This window comes from Ictalurus furcatus, chromosome 10 (assembly GCF_023375685.1).
Source record: "Ictalurus furcatus strain D&B chromosome 10, Billie_1.0, whole genome shotgun sequence".
Lineage (NCBI taxonomy): Eukaryota > Metazoa > Chordata > Actinopteri > Siluriformes > Ictaluridae > Ictalurus > Ictalurus furcatus.
The window spans coordinates 10,116,526-10,136,288 of NC_071264.1; the positions used below are offsets into that span (position 1 = coordinate 10,116,526).

Genomic DNA, 19,763 nt, shown 5'->3' on the forward strand with positions numbered 1-19,763 from the left:
TATTTTTCTCATTTGTAAGTCGCTTTGGATAAAAGCGTCTGCTAAGTGAATAAATGTAAATGTAAATGTATATTTTCTTTACGGTGTTTTTTTTTTTTTTTAAACAGTAAAAAGCTTCACCTCTTATTATTATCTGTTATAACACCTCTTATAACTGTGAAATAGACACACCCTTATTGATGGTACGGTGGCACTGAAATCACAACCACGGCAGTTTGAATGTATATATTTTAAAAACACATACAGAAATACAGATTACAAAATATAAATGATATAATAAGAACGATCTGATATATGTAGCTGAGACATCATGCACATCCATAGTTAGCATACTTTGAGAACGCAAAAAACATCCATGAAACGATCACTGAGACTATGTACAGAGAGAAAGTGGCCTTCTGCAACCATTTTCCACAAACATGAGTCAAAATATGGACCACGCCAGAAAGTCTATACAGTTACATGAGTTCTACACCTATGAATAATGACATTTTTTTGGAAACACCTGTCAAAGCGTTTTCCACGTCTAGCTGGTTAAAAAGCTCCAGCCGATGATGGTTTCTCATTACATGGATTTAAAATGCATATCAACAGCACTGTTTCAGTTCTGACTGCAGATTTATTTCTTTTCTTTTTTTAAAAAAAAAGTGTATTCTTTAACGTTCTTATGAGCAGTTTTAGTGTCGCGACTTTAGTTTTTACATCTGCTCAGACACTACTATATTTGACTAAATAAAAAGCTCTTTAGTGAGTAAATAAATGCAGATGGCACTTACGTTTGGCGGATCATGTTTACTCTATTCCTCTATTTTATATCGGCCACAATATTACTCGAAAATATATCGATCAACTAATATTCTAGAGAACCACTTCCTCATTTGATTACTAGAACGGTGGAAAATTGGTGGCTATATATTCACAAGAACGATAGCAGCTGCCCAGCAGTCCTCTTAAGGCTTATTGGGGGAGGTTGAAAGAGGCTCCTTTAAAGGGGCTCTGCGTTCTTAAAAAATAATACTTCCAAAATAAACTGATGTTAAAATACGGTTCAAGAGAAAATCCAGAACAGCCTGTTAAACTACTATTACCATATATGAGGGAAAACTACTGCAGCTCTGTAGGACAAAAGATAGATAAATCAATAAAACATACATTCTGGTTGCATCTCCCATTTTTACACATCTCAGAGCACAAAGACTGAGCCCTTTTTTGTATAGTTTGCATTGAGAAGTTACATATTTGCTCCCAAAAAAGTGTTCTCCTTCACTGTTATCCGTGCAATGCAGCGGAGAATTCACTCAAAAGAATTTTACAGCCATGAAGTAATACAAGGGGGCTAGCCATCTGAAAGGAAAAGAAAGAAAGAAAAAAAAAAAACCCCAAAAACATTATCATTAAATCTACAGACCTAAACAGTCAGTGTTCTCAGAGAATAAAACAGTCCAATTTTAATGCCATACAGCCACAGTTAAAGTGCAAAGCAACACATCGAGAAAAGGTCCAAAAAAAGACACAAGATTGCACAAAATCTGCCATATATATCAGAGACCTGTGTTGTGATATATATCTCAGTGATTGATAGCGATTTGTCGTGTTGAAAGAGTCAAGATGCACACGCTAAGCTCTAAGCAACAGTGGTGATGAGAGTGTGAATTGAGAAAAAAATGCTACAATCATGATGATTTAAATAAATAATAATAAAAAAAGCCAAGCATGCCAAAGAAGAATGCACACAAATGAAATAGCATTTATAATATGGAAAGAACAAAACTGCTTTGGTCAAGCAATTAGTAATTTGGTGTGATGTACAACATCTCACATGGAGCCCCATAAATCAGAGGTGATTAACATGTACGTAAAATGTGAAATGAAACCACACTTTTTTTGTTTGTTTGTTTGTTGTTGTTGATAAATGCATGCATTGCATCTTGCCAAAAAGTCCAGTGTTATCATGTGCAGCACATTTTATAATGAAGTCAGCCAAGCTAAGAAATGCCTCTCACTTAAGATCCATTTCTTGTTTTTGACATGCAGTCATAGTCTAGTGATAAGCTCTATGTACAGTATTTCGCTTTCAAGAAGTGTTACAAAAAGAGAAGAAAAAGAAAACAATCGGAATAAAACAAACTTCAATCGAAGCAAAACCTGTTCGAGAGATATGTGGAAAGAATTATTATGAGTGGTATGGTTCGAGGGGTTGAACACGAATTTATCGCAATTCAATGTAAATGTGGCCTTGTGTGTAACTGCATACTGTAAATTGTTGCTTGCTAGAGCTGTTCCAATATTTCGCCTACACTGTGCACTCTTATTTTAAAAGCTTTACACCTACATTATAGAAACCATTTCACATAAGATATATTTCAATTTGTAGTTTTGATAAATTTCTCTATTTTGCATAGGAATCTCACATCTGTACATTTCACATTTTTTTCTTTAAAAAAAAAAAAAAAAAAAAAAAGTCATAATAACCCTTACAAAGTTCACATCTAAGACCAAAGACAATACAGTCGGAAGAAAAATGTACAGTGACACACATTTTGTTTTGGTTCAGTACCCCCGGCATGTTGGATCTGAAATTGATGTGGGAGTGCAGAAGGCAAGTCTCCCAGTTACTAGGCGAATGATGGTTCTTTTAGTCCTCATTTAATAATAATTATAATAATAATAATAATAATAATAATAATTCCTTAGATTTATATAGCGCTTTTCTATGCACTCAAAGCGTTTTACATTGTATGGGGGGAAATCTTTTGGGCGGTACTATTTGTATACGGGGAACCATTGGTTCCCAAAGTTGGGTCTGTGAAAAGCATGAGTCCATGGTGTTCAAATTTTGTTACAGTCCTGGAAACCCACCTTTCTCCAAGTGATTGGAATCAAATGACAATTTTAATAACAAAAGGGTTCCATTTGTGTAAAAGTTCAGAAATAACCAAACAAAAACAGAAAAGAACAGAAAAACAGAAAAAACCAAACAAAACAAACAAAAAAACAACTCTAACCAAATTATTATTGTATCGTCAATACTCTGGGGGCACATGAAATTTAAATTTATTATTATTATTATCATTATTATTATTTACAGTTAAATGCATCCCTGAATATAAAAGTTTGCGAACCCCTGCCATAAATAGCACAAACCCTTTCACAAACCCAAGGTCACTTTACAGAGCAATCAAAGGAATAAAAACAAAAACAGTAAAACCATAAAAACATATACATGATAAAATAAATAATAACGGACAGTTGAAAAGAGAAGACATAGTAATTCTTTAAGGAGTAGTTTGCAGAAAATCACAGACATAGACACAAAGAAAGGAGAAATTATATTAGTTATTGTTGGGAAAAGAAACTGTTTGTGAACATATGTGTCTTGAATTTTGATTTATATAAGATTAGACTTGTACATGAATTGCTTTATATGTGTAACTGGATGCAAGCTGTAACCGGTAACAAGTGTAGCTGCTGGAGAACAGGAGGAATATGTGCAGATTTCTTTAGAAATATGTAGTGAAGTCGTCCTTCAACATGAGGAACATCATTTAAAAAAGATTATCCATCCATCCATCCATGCAGCTTATCCTACTCAGGGTCTCAGGGAGCCTATCCCAGAGGACTCGAAACACAAGGCGGGGGACATCCTGGATGGGGTGCCAACCCATCACAGGGCACACACTCACACTCCCATTCACACACTAGGGACAATTTGGAAATACCAATCAACCTACAAAGCATGTCTTTGGACTGGGGGGAGGAAACTGGAGGAAACCCCTGAAACATGGGGAGAACATGCAAACTCCACGCACACACGGTAGAAGCGGGAATCGAAGCAAAGTAAGGATATTCAAAGCAGATATTTTGCAGTAACAGGTCTTTTTCTTTTCAATTTCAATCTAATACGATGAACCAAAACAACAATGCGTCACTGTCTAAATTACTTCTGGACTGCATTGCATATATCACATAGATCAAGCCTCGTGGCTCGATTCATTTAACAGATATAACCACACTGTTGCTATAGCGAAACAAAAATGAATTTGGTGATCTGTTAATAAACTCTTACTGAATACAAGAAGCTAAGATTTATTATTTTTTTTTTAAATAATACTGCCAATAAAATTGTTCACAAACAATTAATGGCATTACGTTCACCAGGATTTTGGTACCAAAGTAGTGTGGCGCAGAGCCCAAGTGCTTTAATGTCCAGGCTGCATAAAGCAGGTTTATAACACTTAAACGGAATGAAACCATTCACTTCAAGTGACATAAAACAGTGAATAACAGTTTTCCTGTAGTGTGCATGAATATAAAGATGTGATTCCTTAAAACTTTTCATTTCGAACACAACATGTGTTTATATCACGCGAATGTCAGACAAAACTGAAACAAATATACAAATATATATATACACATATATGTATATACACAAACAACATTGCTGTAACACCACAATGAATAAGGAGCAGTACCCTCCCCTTACTTTCAACCAGCAGCTCAGACCAAACACACCAGCCATTTAAGCCTGACACTTAACCTACTTGCCATACAGTACTTAAGTGAAAAACTGCATTTATAAAAACACAATACTGCCACTGATTGTGCATGATCAGATCTCATTTAGGATACGAGAATAAAACATTGACGGGACGATTTAAAAAAACTCGTCGTTGCAGTGACGGCTTAAAAACAGCTATTTTTTTTTTTTGTTTTGTTCATAAGGCAAAATCAGGTCGGGTCACAGTGATGAGTTCAGTAGCTTTCTGAAGCTTTCGTTGTTTTATTTTTATTTTTTTTTTATTTATTTTTTTAAACCGTTCAAGCCCTGCGTGACGACGGCCTTTTAATGCAGAACACAAGTCAAAGACGCCACTAACGATTTCAATTCGCAGCTGAATAAGCAACAAGGAAAACGCACGTGTGTAGCTTTTTAGACACTACAATACTGATATGAAAAATAGAGGCAAAGCTGCCGTTTTGACACTCGCAATTAAACCTGCAAAAATAAATCGGCAAACGTGTAAAAAAAATAACAATGCCTGCACACACACACACACACCCACACACACACGGGCACCTTAATGTTTGTGGAGAGAAAAACGTTTGTTGAGGATGTTAGGTTTTAGTGTTAAGCGTTTTAACGATAATAAAGTACGTACAGTAGCACAAAGGCGCTGCTCTTCCAAACCCATAAAAAGTAGAATGGGGGGAGTAGTACTCCTTAGTATTAAATAAAAATAAAAAAGAAAATAATAATAATAATAAATAATTTAAAACTTTAAATATATAGATTTAACACAAACACACAAAACACAGTCAAAAAAAAGACACATGGTATCTTTACGTAAACAATTCATCTGTAAAATATACGAACATGAACACAAACACATACATAAATAAACAAACCAACACAAAGTACTAAAGGAATCTTGAAAGGTATGTAAAAATAAAGATTTGGGGGGGGGGGGGGAAGCTATCTTGGTCAGGAAGTTCAATATTAAGGTTGAGTACACACACACACACACACACACACACACACACACACAGAAACAGAAACATGAGAAAGGCAACTATCACCCACATAAAAGAACAATGAGAACGAACAAACAAACAAAAACAACAATAAGAAGGAAACAAAATAGAAAGCAACTCAACATGTAGGCCTAAGGAGGGGTATAGAGACACTTGCACAATGGACGTGGTTCAGAACGAGCCGCCTCACGAAACTAGCCAGCGTGGATATAGCAATGCCACGTCCACCTATGTGCTTGAGTGCCTCCTTTCCCCAGACGTTGGCATTGATGTTGGCAGCATGCTATTGTAGATGCCATGAGGGGGAGGGGCAGCGAGGGCCGTGGGCACAATGATAAAACCGGGTGGCCATGCAGCTGCACAATGAGAAAGTCTCTAGCCTCCTCCTGTTCAGAGAATTTCTTTTCTTTTTAATTTTTTTCCTCAGTTCTCTTGCTTTACAGGCGGTCCATGCGGAACGTATCCTCGGTGGCTGGGTCAGCCAGCACTATGTCTGGGTCGTTAAGCATGTGTAGCCCATCCAGGGTCAGCGGATCGATCTTTAGCTCGTCCAGCGGGAACTGAGAGTCCGCGTCAAAGCTGACATCGCCTACGCCGGCCAGCGAGCTGCTCAGCTCCTTGGAGAGACTTGGTGGCGACTCGCCTGTGACTGTCATTTGAAACGTAAACAGACGATATAACACCACATAAACTGATGACGCACAAGCATTTACAAATAAGGATTAGAATTAAAGATGAATTCGTTAAAAAAAAGGTCATTAAATACTCAATACAAGAAAACATTCACTGCTCCTCAGTGTTACTGGCAGGGGAAAGTATTGAAGGTAGTATTGTAGGAATAATATCAATGAACATGGCAAATCATATAGATAATGACAACTGCGAGAACCCTTATACTGAAGGGGTTTAGCGTCAGCATGTAAATCAGTCCATACACGATACAGGAGTGTTTTTGTGATTGTTGCAGCCAAAAATGCTTGATTTTGCTGCGGCTTTTTTCGAGTTTGTCTGCCTTCTCATAAATCTGGGTGCAGCCGTTGATAGCATCCTTTTTCTGCCCCGTCCAGGTATTTCATTCATTTTCTACCCCTAGTCGTTTCAAGTATTTCATGTGTTCCAGCACAAGCACACCTGCAACTAATGAAGCCCTTCATTAGTTGCATCAGGTGCGCTTGAGAGAACACCTGTTTTGCATATTTGTGCTGTAGTGAGCGATTCTATTCAGGGGAATGAATCATTCTGAGACTGGAGAAGTCATTATAAGTTGCGTTTTCAATTGAATTTGGGAATCCACTCATTGTGCATTCATTGTGTTGTGTGTATATATATATATACATTGCTTTGAAATTTGGTAGCTAGCAGTAGTTATTTTTTTTTTGGTAGCTAGCAGTAGCTTTTTTTTGTTTGTTTTTCCATGCATGAGCTGGCCTACTTTAAATATCCTGCTGCTAACAGAGATGTGTGTAATAGCCACCAATAGCAATCCCTGTGACTTCCACAAAAATAAAATGGGAGAAAACAAACAAACAAACAAACAACCATATACCTGTTAGGATAATGTTGGGAATGTTGCCATGGTTACTGTAGCCTAGTTGCTGGGTGTCCTGCAAGTTGCCGTGGCTCCCAGTTAAACCCATCATGGCCGCCTGTGTGTAGTTGAGCGTGGAGCACGGATTGTACAAGCTGTTTGAACTGCTCGGGTTCTCAATCATGTTCATGTTGAACTGCTCGAGCTACAAAGTAACAGAGGGTATTGAATTTATGGTAAAATATATATATATGAATCAGAATCATACTTTCTGTACAGTTCTAAAAAACACAAACAAAACAAAAAAACATGACCTGTCAAGGAAAATGATTAAATCTCCGCGTTAGCAAACACAGCAAAAAAGGTGAAAATAAGAAAATAAGAATTCAAGGAAGAGAATGAATATCTGGCACCTGGTGGGAAAGAGCATTGGTCTGTCTGGACGCCATCTGGTGCTCGTAGAACGAATCTCCAAAAATACTCCCCACAATTGGAATGTGCTACAAATATAGCAAGAGACAACTCGATTACTTCAGACAGTCTGGGACAGTGTTAGTGTGTTAGTATGACAATGTTTGTGTACACAGCAGGACAAGTGTGCAAGATGCTGACGCACGTGATGTCTAGCTCAAGACATCCACACAAACGAGCTGAGGACATCTGATAAAAAGCAGTGACTTATCCTCAGCACGATCTTGGCAAATCGTTTACTCTCCACAGTTGGTAAACAGCACAGAAAAAAACAAAACAAATAAAACCTCATGTAATTCCATTTACAGCAACAGGTATTGAAATGATCGCTCCAGATGTGGGCAAAGACAGGTCATAAATTCCGTTTCACAATTAGAGCTCTAGCATATGTAGCACATTTTTTGTGAGCGTGTTTTTTTTAAAACAAAAAGCAAAAAAACCCCCAAATAACGTTAACAAATATAAGTAGACTACGACTATGCTAGTGCTCTTACTGTGTAAACCTTGACTTTATAACATCAGCTTCTTCGACTCACATAAGGTTTATAATTTCAATACCAATGTCGTTACTGGACTTTGAAAATGGAACTGATTTGTGGATGGTAAACAATCTTCCGAGATATACAAGAACCATAGCTTAACATCGATAAAACATACACCTCAGTCAACACACGACATCAACAGTTAAATGTCAACAGATAAAGCTGCTGTAAGTGATTTCTTTAGCATTTGAACACCTCACGTAACTTGTTTAAAATGCCTGTGTGAATTTCCTGGGCTCTGTAAATCACAATACAATTTTCAAACCAGTACAGCTGTTTTTAGCCAATCAGGAAACCTGCCTGCCAGACAACTATTTTGCATGTGCCAGTAGTCTTGGGCTACGAGTAACTCATTTAATTTATGATAGTAATGACGGACAAGACCGGCATTTGATCAAAGGTTCTGGCTTACTCTATATATATAAAAAAAAAGCATAAGAAAATATAGAATGGAGCAGAAAAGGAAGATGTCAGAAAGGAATAAGCAAAAGACAAGAAAGATGCAAATGGTTTAAAACCTGATTGCTCTGCTTCAGTTTACTAATGCTTAACTTGTATTCCTCTAAAAAAAAAAAAAAACCCAAACAAACAAACAAAAAAAAACATTTTGTGATACTCCCAAACTGTAAGATTATAACTTACTCAACGAGTAGTAACATTATCTTTTGTACATGTAACAGGACTATTGTTTATCCCTCGCTACAATGTGCTTTTGCATGACTTTAAGGGGGGGGGGGATAAAGAGTGGTCCGATGGCTTAAGTTATTCAGAACAGCTATATATCAGAAAAACACAATGTTTATAAGTTTTAATAGGTTTGGGGGGGGGTGGAGTACATAAGGATCACCATCTATTTTATCAACTTATATCAAGTTGTGTTTATTCTCTTCCAAAGCAAGGTGGATAATTTTTCACCTCTAGCTACATTCAGGCCGTGCGGCGAAGCCAGAAATTTGTCGACCGAGACAGTGACTGAAATGCTAGGAAATGTGATTCGGACAGCTCAGTGCTCATATCTAAACCTAAAAGCTGACAAACAGATGTCATAAACTAATCGAGATCTGAGATATTTAAAGCTATATTGTCATAAGTCTGATTGTCTTTACTTCTTCTTTCACTACAGTTTTATTCAGGCAAATGCAGACATAGATAACATGCTATAGTGTAGTGGTTCTCAACCCTGGTCCTGCAGTATGCTTGTCCTTACATATTTTAGGGTTTTACCTGCTCACAATCAGAACATTCTATTAGAGAAAATACAGTTTACCAACATTATATAGTTTAAGACGAATGTCTATTTACCGGACTACTGTAACCTACTCCCCCCCCCCCCATATGTATGAGTCAATATCCTAAATTTCACAAACACTGCAAAATAGTTAAAGTGCAACATTTTCTGTGGTCAGATGAGTAACAAACTGAACAGCAGGTCATTTGGACAAAAAAAAAAAAAGAAAGATCAGACCAATGCAGGTAAAAGCACCCTTGGAGCAAGAAAAGCACTAAAGGAAACTTTATGCTTTGTCAAAACTGCTTCTGAGAGCCCTCTGAAACAGGATCTTATCTGTCCATTCAACAAGGAAGCACGCAGTTAAAAGCAAGGCGTGAAATGTAAAAGCGAACATTTTATAACTTGTTCGTTGTGATGAAACGAATATAACGAGACAAGAATATTGTCGTTTTTGCTGCGGCCTCGTCCGAAGAACCCAGAATCACGTAGCCCAATGGGAAACATTTATTTGAAAGCATGCTCGGAGCTAGACAGTGGTTAAGATCCACTGCACTGACTGGAGAGAGAAAAGTAGCTCCAAATGACCAACTTGTTAAGCCGTTTTAATGAACGAGTAGCAGAGAGAAACACTACATTTCATTTTCTAGAAAATTAGGAAGATTGAATGATGTAGCGTTTGTACTGCATATTGGTCAATAAAATAACAGCGAATCTGGATTTAGCATTAATCTCGATTTCAATCTTTTGTCTTCTGCTTAAAATACATAAGTTATAGTCATTTGGTTAATGTTCGTTTTAGAACCTTGACCTCAGATTTTTGGATAGATCGGATCAGATCAGACTCATTGTGAAATCTGAAGGGGAGGGGAACTGAAAAGTTCAGCTGTCTAAAATTGCTGTTTTTTTGTTAACTACATCTAGACTCAAACAAACAATAACCAAATGATTAAATTGGTTCACACCAAATAAGTGCCCTAAAATAGGCAGGCTGGGTAGCTCCAGGACCAAGCTGAGAAACACTGCACCAGGGGGGGAAATAAATATATATACAGAGCAATGAACAATGTAGAATGAACAGCCTGGGTATGAACCTTTGCCAGCACTATATATAGAGACTAATAGCCAGTACATTGCCCCTGGGAATATAATGCTGTTAGCCTGAATTTGGCATTACAGTTAATGCATCTATAAACAGCAACACAGCTGAAACATCTTCATATCCCAGACTAGCTGACTAATATGCTGCCACCATATCCCGTAGAAAAATATATCCTGACATGCAGCGTAGCAGTATATTAAGCCAATCCACCACCCATCCCTTTTGCCCGGAACAGTGACAATAAAAGATACATAAATAGCACAGATAAAAATCACCGCGTCATCTGAGCAATGAGCATGGGGTTTGAAATGCAGACAGAGAGAAGTGTAGGAGGGAGAACAGAGAGCTGCGACATTGGTGAGCGGCCAAAAGCACAACAAGCAAACATGGTGAGAGGGGATTCCACCCTTACTTGAGGCGAGCCTCCAGGCGAGAAGCCCTGGTTGGAGACTGGCGAGGTTGGAGACTGGTTGGCCGGAGAGCCAGTCTGATTGCGATACTGCTGAAAGCAAGAGGCCTTTCAGAATGACATCACATGTCTACTAAGAGCTCACATGTGTAAGCACCTCAGAAATGAGGATGCTCCAGATTGACGCCAGCAGACAACCTGAACTGTGCTCTTAGCTCTACTGGAGTTTTTCATCTGAACATGAAATGCATTGATAAACCATCAGAACCTCCCAATACTGCATGCTCATGGGCATGCTCAAAGAACAAACATGAGGTTTACGTTTCTAATAAGAGTTAAGGTCAGATTATACTAACCGAGCTGACTGGTGCGCCTGTGGCTGTTGGCGATTGGCTGGACAAGGAGGTCTGGGGTGGACTGGAGGCGGAGCTGATGGCGATCGGTGGCAGCTGGATAAGGCGGATGTTCTGCGGCAGCGTCTGCTGCTGCTTCTGCAGATCGCTCAGCAGGCTGAGCAGCGAGTACTGTGACAGCTGCTGCTCCAGAGACATGCTGTCCATCGCAATTGGCTGCAGAACATTACAGATTTGGCAGATTTATACGTTTCATATTTGTACAATTGACATGTTACACACATCAACATGTTATATTATTAGTTGTTAGTGGTTAGAAAGTCATCAAATCAAATGTCTATCAAAGTCAGATTAATGCTGGTTTCCTTTAAAAACTGGCTTCTGAAGACTGAAAGGTTGGAAAAGCATCTCTGAGAAGGCACATTTTTGCTTTGTAAGGGTGGACAAATCGCTGGCCCGGGCGCCTGGGACAAGTAAATGACATATTAGGGCTATCGGTTTCTCATTCACAGTTGGCGGGGAGCAAGCAGGTTGTTGATATAATGATAATCTGCCTTTTTATCTGTCCTCTTCTACATACATGAGCTCACAGATTCCCATGATTGGCTAGTGTCTCTGTGATAGACAGGGAAGAGTTAGTATACCATCCCTCCCACCCTCCCAATTTTGCTCCCTGGGCTCCCAGCCACAAATATGTAGGAACTATTTCTATTAATTTTCAATACTTCATCGAGCAAATATCACATTGAGACTCAAATAACGTTGCATGTGATAAGAGAACACCCCAGCTCATAGCTGAAATGTTCATCAAAGACTTTCTGCGATTATAAAGTGCAAACAATCTTTATCACCTGAGACATTATCAGGAGCAGATTAAAACCATGGTGAAAGGTAAAGTCGCCTCTCCCACCGATTCGAGTAACTTAGGTCATAGGCATCACATTGGAGCTGTTACTTGCCCAATGAGCTAGCTAATTCTTTGTCCATCCCTGTGATGTACAAAGTGGTGCCCAACCCAACCAAAAACCACAATATACTCACCGTTAATGCTCCACAATAATGTTTTTCGCATCAACAAAACATGCACCTTTATCCATCACTTCTTGCTGTTTATTACTCCACCCACTCTCTATGACTGACAGCATGCAAATAGCTAAGAACTTTCTTCAGTCCTGAAACACTCAATTTGCTTTAAGCTAACAATGCATAATTAATCGGGACTCGAGTACATTACAGATGGACACCTGCTTAATTCCTGCAATGCTGGAAGTATTTACAAGCTATTATCAAATATGTATATTGAGAATAAGGGTGGGCGATTTGAGAAAAATATCATATCACAGTTGCCAGACAACTCGTTTATACGAGACACAGTATGTATCACGATATATTGGTTTTTTAAGTGTCTTATAAAAATAAGACATGAGAATATCAGTGATAAAAGTGACATAATTTATCACAATATCGATACTATATAGCCATATCGTCCGGCCCTAATTAAAAGTGAGATACAGATACAGAGATTCATCACAGCCTTTATAAGAATTTCCTTAACAAACCAAATCTATTCTGAAATTTACCTGAGAAATGGGCATCTGAGGTGAGAGGGTGGGAGAGAGAGTAGGTGAGAGCTGCTGTGGGCATGGCTGCTGCTGCTGGGCATCAATGTTGAGCGTAAGGGCACCACCAGTAGGTGCAGAGGTGGAGCCAGCAACATGGCTGGCAGCGCTGATGCCCAGGTGGGTGAGGTTGGTACTCAGATTGCCTGTGCTGCTGGAAGTGCTGGGGGCCGAGAAGGTCACGGGGTCATCCGGATCCAGAGGAGTGGGCAGCGGAGGGGGGAACTGGATGTTGGTGAGGTCGGGCAAGGAGCCACCTGTGCTGTGTGCGGCTGGCATCAATGTGGCGTTCACTTCTTGATCAGGGGAAGGAAATATGCTAGAAAAATCGAGCACAAATTAATACATATATTTCTTGTTGATTTGTTGAGGGCCTAAAATCATTTAAGCTCATTAACCAAAATATATAAAGAACACGTAAACATATACAGTATGTTACTCGGAGCGAGCAGGGGTTAAATATAAATAATCCTTTGCAATAATTATAAAATCGCTGGAGGATAATAATACACAATATAGCATATGCTCACTTAATCCCTGGAACGTCATGGGATTTGGGATGTAGTGATGTCGTCTGGTCGTCTTTTTCCATTTCTGTTTCGGGTTCCTCTGTATCTGGGGGCGTGAGCAAGACGACTAGAACGGACACAAAGACAGAATTGAGTTTCCTTCACCTAGCAAAAAGGAAGCAAGCCTACGTTTAGCCTTCATCACCTTTACCTCGTTTTGGCTGCAGTTCTTGGGATCCTCCAACAAAAGTGTCTTGCTGAGCAGGATTCATAGCGCTCTGATGTAGTGCAGAGTCAGAATTGGTCCTGTATTAGTTATGGGGGGGGGGGGGGGGGAATGTATGAGGATGGTTAGAAGTTGTATGTTGAATAACCATTTGTCATTCTCAATGGCCAACTGTGGCTTACCTCCTCCAGCTTGTATCCGGGGGAGGTGACAGATACACTGAGCCGTAAGGACAGCTGTCGATGTAAGTCTCTGTGTTAAGGAAAATTTTTCTCCGCGTCACCCAACAATTTTGGCTTGTATTTAAACAAGTCGGCATGACAGCTACTAATCTTGGAAGGTGAGGGTTATCACTTGATTACTCAGACAGTTACTCAGAAAAAAACAGACAGTTTTTTGTTTTGTTTTTAAACGCGTGGTGGAGAGTGGTAAATGTTTTATGCTGTTTACATGAACAGATGTCCCTGATTGGCTAGCATCACACTAAGTGACAGGAGACAGGGTAAAGAAGGCCATATTTCCTACTCAGATAGAAGGGCCAATTATACTTTTCGTTGTGTCTCTTTTCAATCAAAGATAAAGAGCTTGATTCAGAACCAAGGGACATTGAAAATAAATAAATAAATAAATAAATAAATAAATAAATAATCAGTGTTTAGCAATATCAGTACTTCAGTGAGTTCAGAAATACAGACAACGTTAACATGAAGGACCCCCCTTACTCCATTTTTTTTTTTGTTTCTATGGCTTTATCTCCAGTACTGAACTACTCTCGTCTAATTACCACTGGCTCCATTGATGATATTCAATCAGCTCCTTTAGTCATACACACTAGGGAGGATCATTCAAAGTTAGGATCCACTTCATGTTAATACACTTAACACAGTTTTCTGACAACCTGTCTATCATCTGCACCGGGCCATTCAAACTGATTGGAACAACAATGACAAGTTGGTTTATAAAAGCTACTGTGTATTAACATATGTTAATTGCTCATATTTGTTGCTAAGTTAAAAAAAAATACATGAATGTATTTTTGCCTTGGAGTGTACATATAACTTTGAACTTCCCAATGATTACTGGCCATCTGAGAAGCTGGAACTATAATGAATATTCAAGACCAGTGCGATAGAAATAAAACACAGAACTTCATCATGCTCCTGGGATTTTGTTTTTGGATTCACTAGCTCAACTTGGCATTTCAGACCAAGCTCCTTTAATCAGTGGTTTATAATAAGACGTGCTGCCGCGAAAACGTCACGTGTCCAACTTCAGTAACTGCTTTATCTCAGGCTCTCAGGAGAATTCAGACCTGGATGGGATGCCAGTCCATCACAGAGCACCAATACACACACCTTCACACATTCATTCACAGCTGGGCCAATTTAGAGTAGACAATGTACCTCCAAACAAGTTTTTGGGAGGTGGGAGGAAACCAGAAAACCTGGAGGAAACCCATGCAAGCATGACGAGAACATACAAAACTCTGCACGAACACTAACCTAAGCTCAGGATCAAACCCAGGACCCTGGAGCAGTGAAGTGACACCGCTGCACATCACGACACGGTGGTGCTAAAAATCATCTGGGGCTGTATTCACAAAGAATGAGATCTTACCTCAAAGAGTTCTCCACAGTTCCTAACTGAGAGTTTCTCCTTAAAACCTATTCAGAAAACTGCTGAGAGAACTTGTACTATGGATTTCCTCAACTTGTCCTTGCTGCTAAGGATGATGGCCCGTTTTGTGAATGAATAATAATACTGATTGTCTGATGAGGGGAAAAAAGAAAAAGCAGCTGAATTCTCAAACAAAAAAACAATCATCTGAACGCCCACATCAAGTATATTTGATCTTCATCGCCTGTACGTGTGTGTATTAATGACAGGATTTGTATTTAATCCAAGCATCGATTTACACATTTGTTAAGAAGTAGAATGTTTTGTAAATATCTCAAAGAAAACATATATTTAGAATATCAGTGTTATTGTTTATTTATTTATATGCACTATAAACCTAGTTCATATGATGTTGCGCAAAGGGCTTTGGTTTATGATCTTACTGTGAAGATCTATACATTAACCAATTATTGCCAATATTGAAAAATGCCATCATCGGTAGCAGTGATGGAGCTGTTACTAGCAGTAGAGAGGGTATTTATTGTTTAGTGCAAAACATGACTTGTGGATGATATTTGCAGTTCATCTTTGCTGCGTAACTACAATGCTCATGTGACCAAGTAGAGGAGAGTTGTGTGATCTTAACTCTGATCTCTGGTGGTACCGCATTAATAGGTGCGATATATTACCTGCCTACCCTACAACTCCATAATCACGGAAATACTCTCGCAATCAACACGGTGCTTTTGTACAGCTTGTTCCCTTTAAACAGATCTAACATGAATTTCTCGGCCCCGTTCATCTCCAGCAGCAGACACAGCATTGTTTGTGATTTGGTCTGAATGACTTAGGAGTTCACCGATCTACCCCGAAATTTTAGGATTAAGCCAGCACCCTTAAAATTGTGAATACGGCCTCTAATATTCACAAATCGAGCGCTATGGCATTAAGGGAATAAAGAAAAAGACGCCCTGGGATTTCACTGCACCAACCAGACAATAAGAAAAGGATATCTGACGCCCGTGTTTATCCACCGAGAGAGGCCTGCGATGAGGGGACGTGATCCGATTCCTGTCCCGATACACGCGGTCCACCAAGCCGTGGTGCCGAGTCGTTCGACTAGTATCCAAAACTGTGGTCTGAAAAGAAATCTGATAAGTTGAAGAAATCTATCTACATTAGCAACACATTCACATATACAATTAAACTTATCAGAATATCCTTGGCTCGTTTTTTGCTCCAGTGAATAAAAACCCAGTGCAGCGATTTAGTCGAAGATGAAGCGGCATTATGAAAGCATAAAAGCAATGACACCATAAACACAGTTAGTTTCGTCCGTAGTCTTGCTAATGTTTCATAAATGAAAAGCAATGTCAAAGGCGGTGATGACACCCCCACACATCTGAACAATAATGACACGCAGAGCCACTGACTGCCCAGGGTGGGATGGATTTCAAACTCACATCCTCTGCTATATGGCATTATTGGAGGGTAGGATGTGAGTTACATGTGGTGTACTATGTCTTTAAATGGGTGGCTGCCATTACAAAGTAATAAATGGATGATGCAGGCAACGTAGGATCCTAATATTTGAATGAGGAAAGCACTACGGAGGGTGCGACATGTTTAAAATAAGTGCGTAAACTAGAAAATGGTGGTGTGAACCTGATGAAAATAAGACTTTTGCCTCAATTCGGTTTGGATTTACAATCTGATTCCCAGATTATAGCACATCACAGATTACGTACACACACACACACATTTATATATATATATATATATATTCTCAAAACAGATCAACAGTGCTTATCAGAATATTTCCAGTTATGTGAAAGCTGGAAGCTAGGGTCATGCGACTTAGTGTTATTGAACAGTTAGCTGATTGTTTACTTTTTAAAAATATGGATTAAAATGCATTAATCTTATTGCTTATTTTCTTGTTTTTCCTCTCTCGCTTTCATCTTATAATGACAACATGATAAACATTGAGGAAAAAAAAAAAATCTATTTTAAAAGTCGCTCTCAAAATGATCTTTATCAAGTGCTTTACGGATTGCAAGCCCGGTATTAGAGCTTTTGTGTTTTTTCTTCAGTATAAGGATATTCCACGGCGCACTCTTATCCGTTATCATGCAGAATAATAAAATATATGCCTAGATGTTTAAAAGGAGAAGTGATGGTTCGGGGGATTTTAGGCAAGTTCTTGAGTCCCTAGCCATTACATTACAAGAAAAGCCATTACATTACATATAAACATGTCATTGTCACGTGACCTACTAATGATCACGTGCTTAGAATAATAGTCCAACTTTTAGTGTGACGAGCACGCGTACATTGTGACGACACTCACCTGTGATTTAATCAGAGATCACTCATTCTATGTGAATCGATCATTATGTACTACAGAAACCCTCCAACATTAATTAAACATCCATTCATCCATCCATCCATCCATTATCTGAACCGCTTTTCCTAGAAGCCTAGAGCCTATCCCAGGGGACTCAGAGAACAAGGCGGGAGACACCCTGGACACACACATTCACACACTACGGACAATTTAGAGATGCCAATCAGCCTGCAACACATGTCTTTAGGACTGGAGGATGAAACCGGAGTGCCCGGAGTAAACAATGAAATACGAGGAGAACACGCAAACTCCATGCAGACAGGGCGGAGACGGAAGTCGAAACCCCAACCCCATTACTTATATATAAAGGTGTTTACATATGTCTGGAAATCCCTCAGAAAGAGGAACAATCAGGGGGACTTGATATTTTGGATTCTGTTGTATATACACAAGAATGTGCAAAAAGATCATATTTTTTTCTTACAAAGATATGCATTTGCTTTCACCACTCGACACTTTTGTGTGTTTTTAAATGGTTATTAGCACATACAATGACACTGTGAATATTGTGATATTTTTAGATTAGGTTCCCATACTGTGAAAATGTCAAACCGTACCACCCCTACTACAGCAGGAACCGACTACAACAGCAAAAAAAAAAAAGAACAAAAAAAGAAGAAGATAAAAAAAAGTCTTTTGCATCCGATACAATTTCTAATAGCTCACCTGAAAAGGCAGGTCAGTGTTGCTATTTCCAATCTGATTGACATTGGGCAGTGAACCTCCATAGCACTGAGCACGATTCTGGCCCAGTTGCAAATACTGGGTCTTCTGTAACTGCAGCTGTGCAAAATAAAAGCGCATGAATGAGTGCCAGAGTGAATGACAGCATGAAAGCATGAATGAAACAAAACTGAACGCAAATACTATCCATGGTCAAGGAGTCAAAAGAATCAGATGCATAGTGAGAAAAGCAGATCAGTGGAGTTTTGCCCATTTATGGCAATGTTTTGGCGCTGTTACAATCTCTATGGTGTGCATGAAATAAAGCCAGTCAGGATTGTTTGTTTTTTTCCCCTAAAGATTAAGATAAGATCAGTAAAATAACAGTGATGTATATATATATATATATATATATATATATATATATATATATCTACATCTCTATATGCAAAGACCAAGCGGAACCTATTCTCGGGTCAAATCTAAATAATAATCAGTTGTATGTGAATGAAATGTCATGCATTTTAAACGTGGAAGATATGCAGAGAAGTGCGCGAGGGCGCACGCTGGAAGTAGCAGTGCAGATGTGCAGCACATCTGTAGCCCATTTTGTCGCGCTGACTCGCTTGTCCGCATCCGCGCACAACTCCGCGTCCGCGATACGCGTGTCACCCGTTTCAACGCGTTCAATTACCGCAACAGCGCTCGTGCTCGCGGAGAATGTCGGGGTTTATTGTGGACGCGGAATAGAGCGGAAGGTCGTGGAGTCGTGTGTTATGCTTCCAGCCCCGTAACGGCCAGAGCTGTTAGCGCAGCAGCTAGTCGGTGTAACCGGAGATGCGCCTGAAAAATCACGACCCGTCGCGAGGAAAACCTCGGCACGTACCCGTGCGGCTCGAGTGATGCTCAGGTCCTTCATGACTTCTTCAAACGCCGCCGTCTCCTCCGCCTGCTTTTGGTTGTGCAGCGCAATCTTCTCGCTGAATTTTCGCGGATTGTTTGAGGTCGCCATCTTCCGTTCTTCTCCAAAACAGACCTTTGCGCCAGACGTGCGCGACGCCGTCGCCTCGTCACCGCGCGGAGGATTTTGGGCTTTGAAGTCACTCGCTCATTCAAACGCGCCAGAAATGTAGGCAGCCCAAGAGTCTAGACTCTAGACCGATATACATTCCGAAATCATCGATTTGAAGATATTTTAACCAAATCCCTTGAGCCCTATAGAGGGATCATGGACTGAAACCCTCATAGAATTCGTATTGGTTTTAACGGAAACTGTAATGGTTACTGTGGGTCTCTAGTGGTAATTTGTTGCCTTCTATTGCTGGGATCTTATGTGTAGTGGATACCATTAAGGACCTATCTCTTTAATACGTCCTACTATGTAATGGAAACCATTTCATAATGGTTTTAATGGTTGTAATGGGAATTGTATTGGTTTTAATGGAAACTGTAATGGTCCCTGGGGGTCTCCACAGGTCATTTGTTGCCTTCTATTGATGGCATGTTATGTCTAGCAGATACCATTAAGGACCTATGTCATTAATACATCCTACTAAG

At 39.4% G+C, this 19,763-nt stretch overlaps 1 protein-coding gene across 2 annotated transcripts; it reads right to left on the reverse strand.

The window, feature by feature from the left end:
• Positions 1-210: 210 nt before the first annotated feature.
• crtc1b (CREB regulated transcription coactivator 1b) lies at positions 211-19,325 on the reverse strand. Of its 2 annotated transcripts, XM_053634130.1 has the most exons (12): positions 19,093-19,325; positions 18,210-18,326; positions 16,148-16,275; positions 13,702-13,761; positions 13,505-13,599; positions 13,315-13,420; positions 12,746-13,103; positions 11,169-11,381; positions 10,816-10,902; positions 7,474-7,560; positions 7,079-7,265; positions 211-6,181 (listed from the first exon to the last, which is right to left on the reverse strand). In XM_053634130.1, the coding sequence occupies exons 1-12, from the start codon at positions 19,216-19,218 to the stop codon at positions 5,970-5,972; spliced, it is 1,776 nt and encodes a 591-aa protein (XP_053490105.1). In that variant the 5' UTR covers positions 19,219-19,325; the 3' UTR covers positions 211-5,969. The 2 variants fall into 2 exon arrangements, with proteins under 2 accessions (XP_053490105.1, XP_053490106.1); XM_053634131.1 differs by lacking the exon at positions 10,816-10,902.
• Between the last annotated feature and the right edge of the window lie 438 nt (positions 19,326-19,763).

Excerpts from the sequence above, each read along its gene's own strand:
- crtc1b (XM_053634130.1), bottom strand. The coding sequence starts at position 19,218 with ATGGCGACCTCAAACAATCCGCGAAAATTCAGCGAGAAGATTGCGCTG. Across the intron at positions 18,327-19,092 it reads GCATCACTCGAGCCGCACGG|CTGCAGTTACAGAAGACCCA; the intron begins GTACGTGCCGAG and ends TATTTTGCACAG. Across the intron at positions 11,382-12,745 it reads CTCAGATGCCCATTTCTCAG|CCAATTGCGATGGACAGCAT; the intron begins GTAAATTTCAGA and ends AATGTTCTGCAG.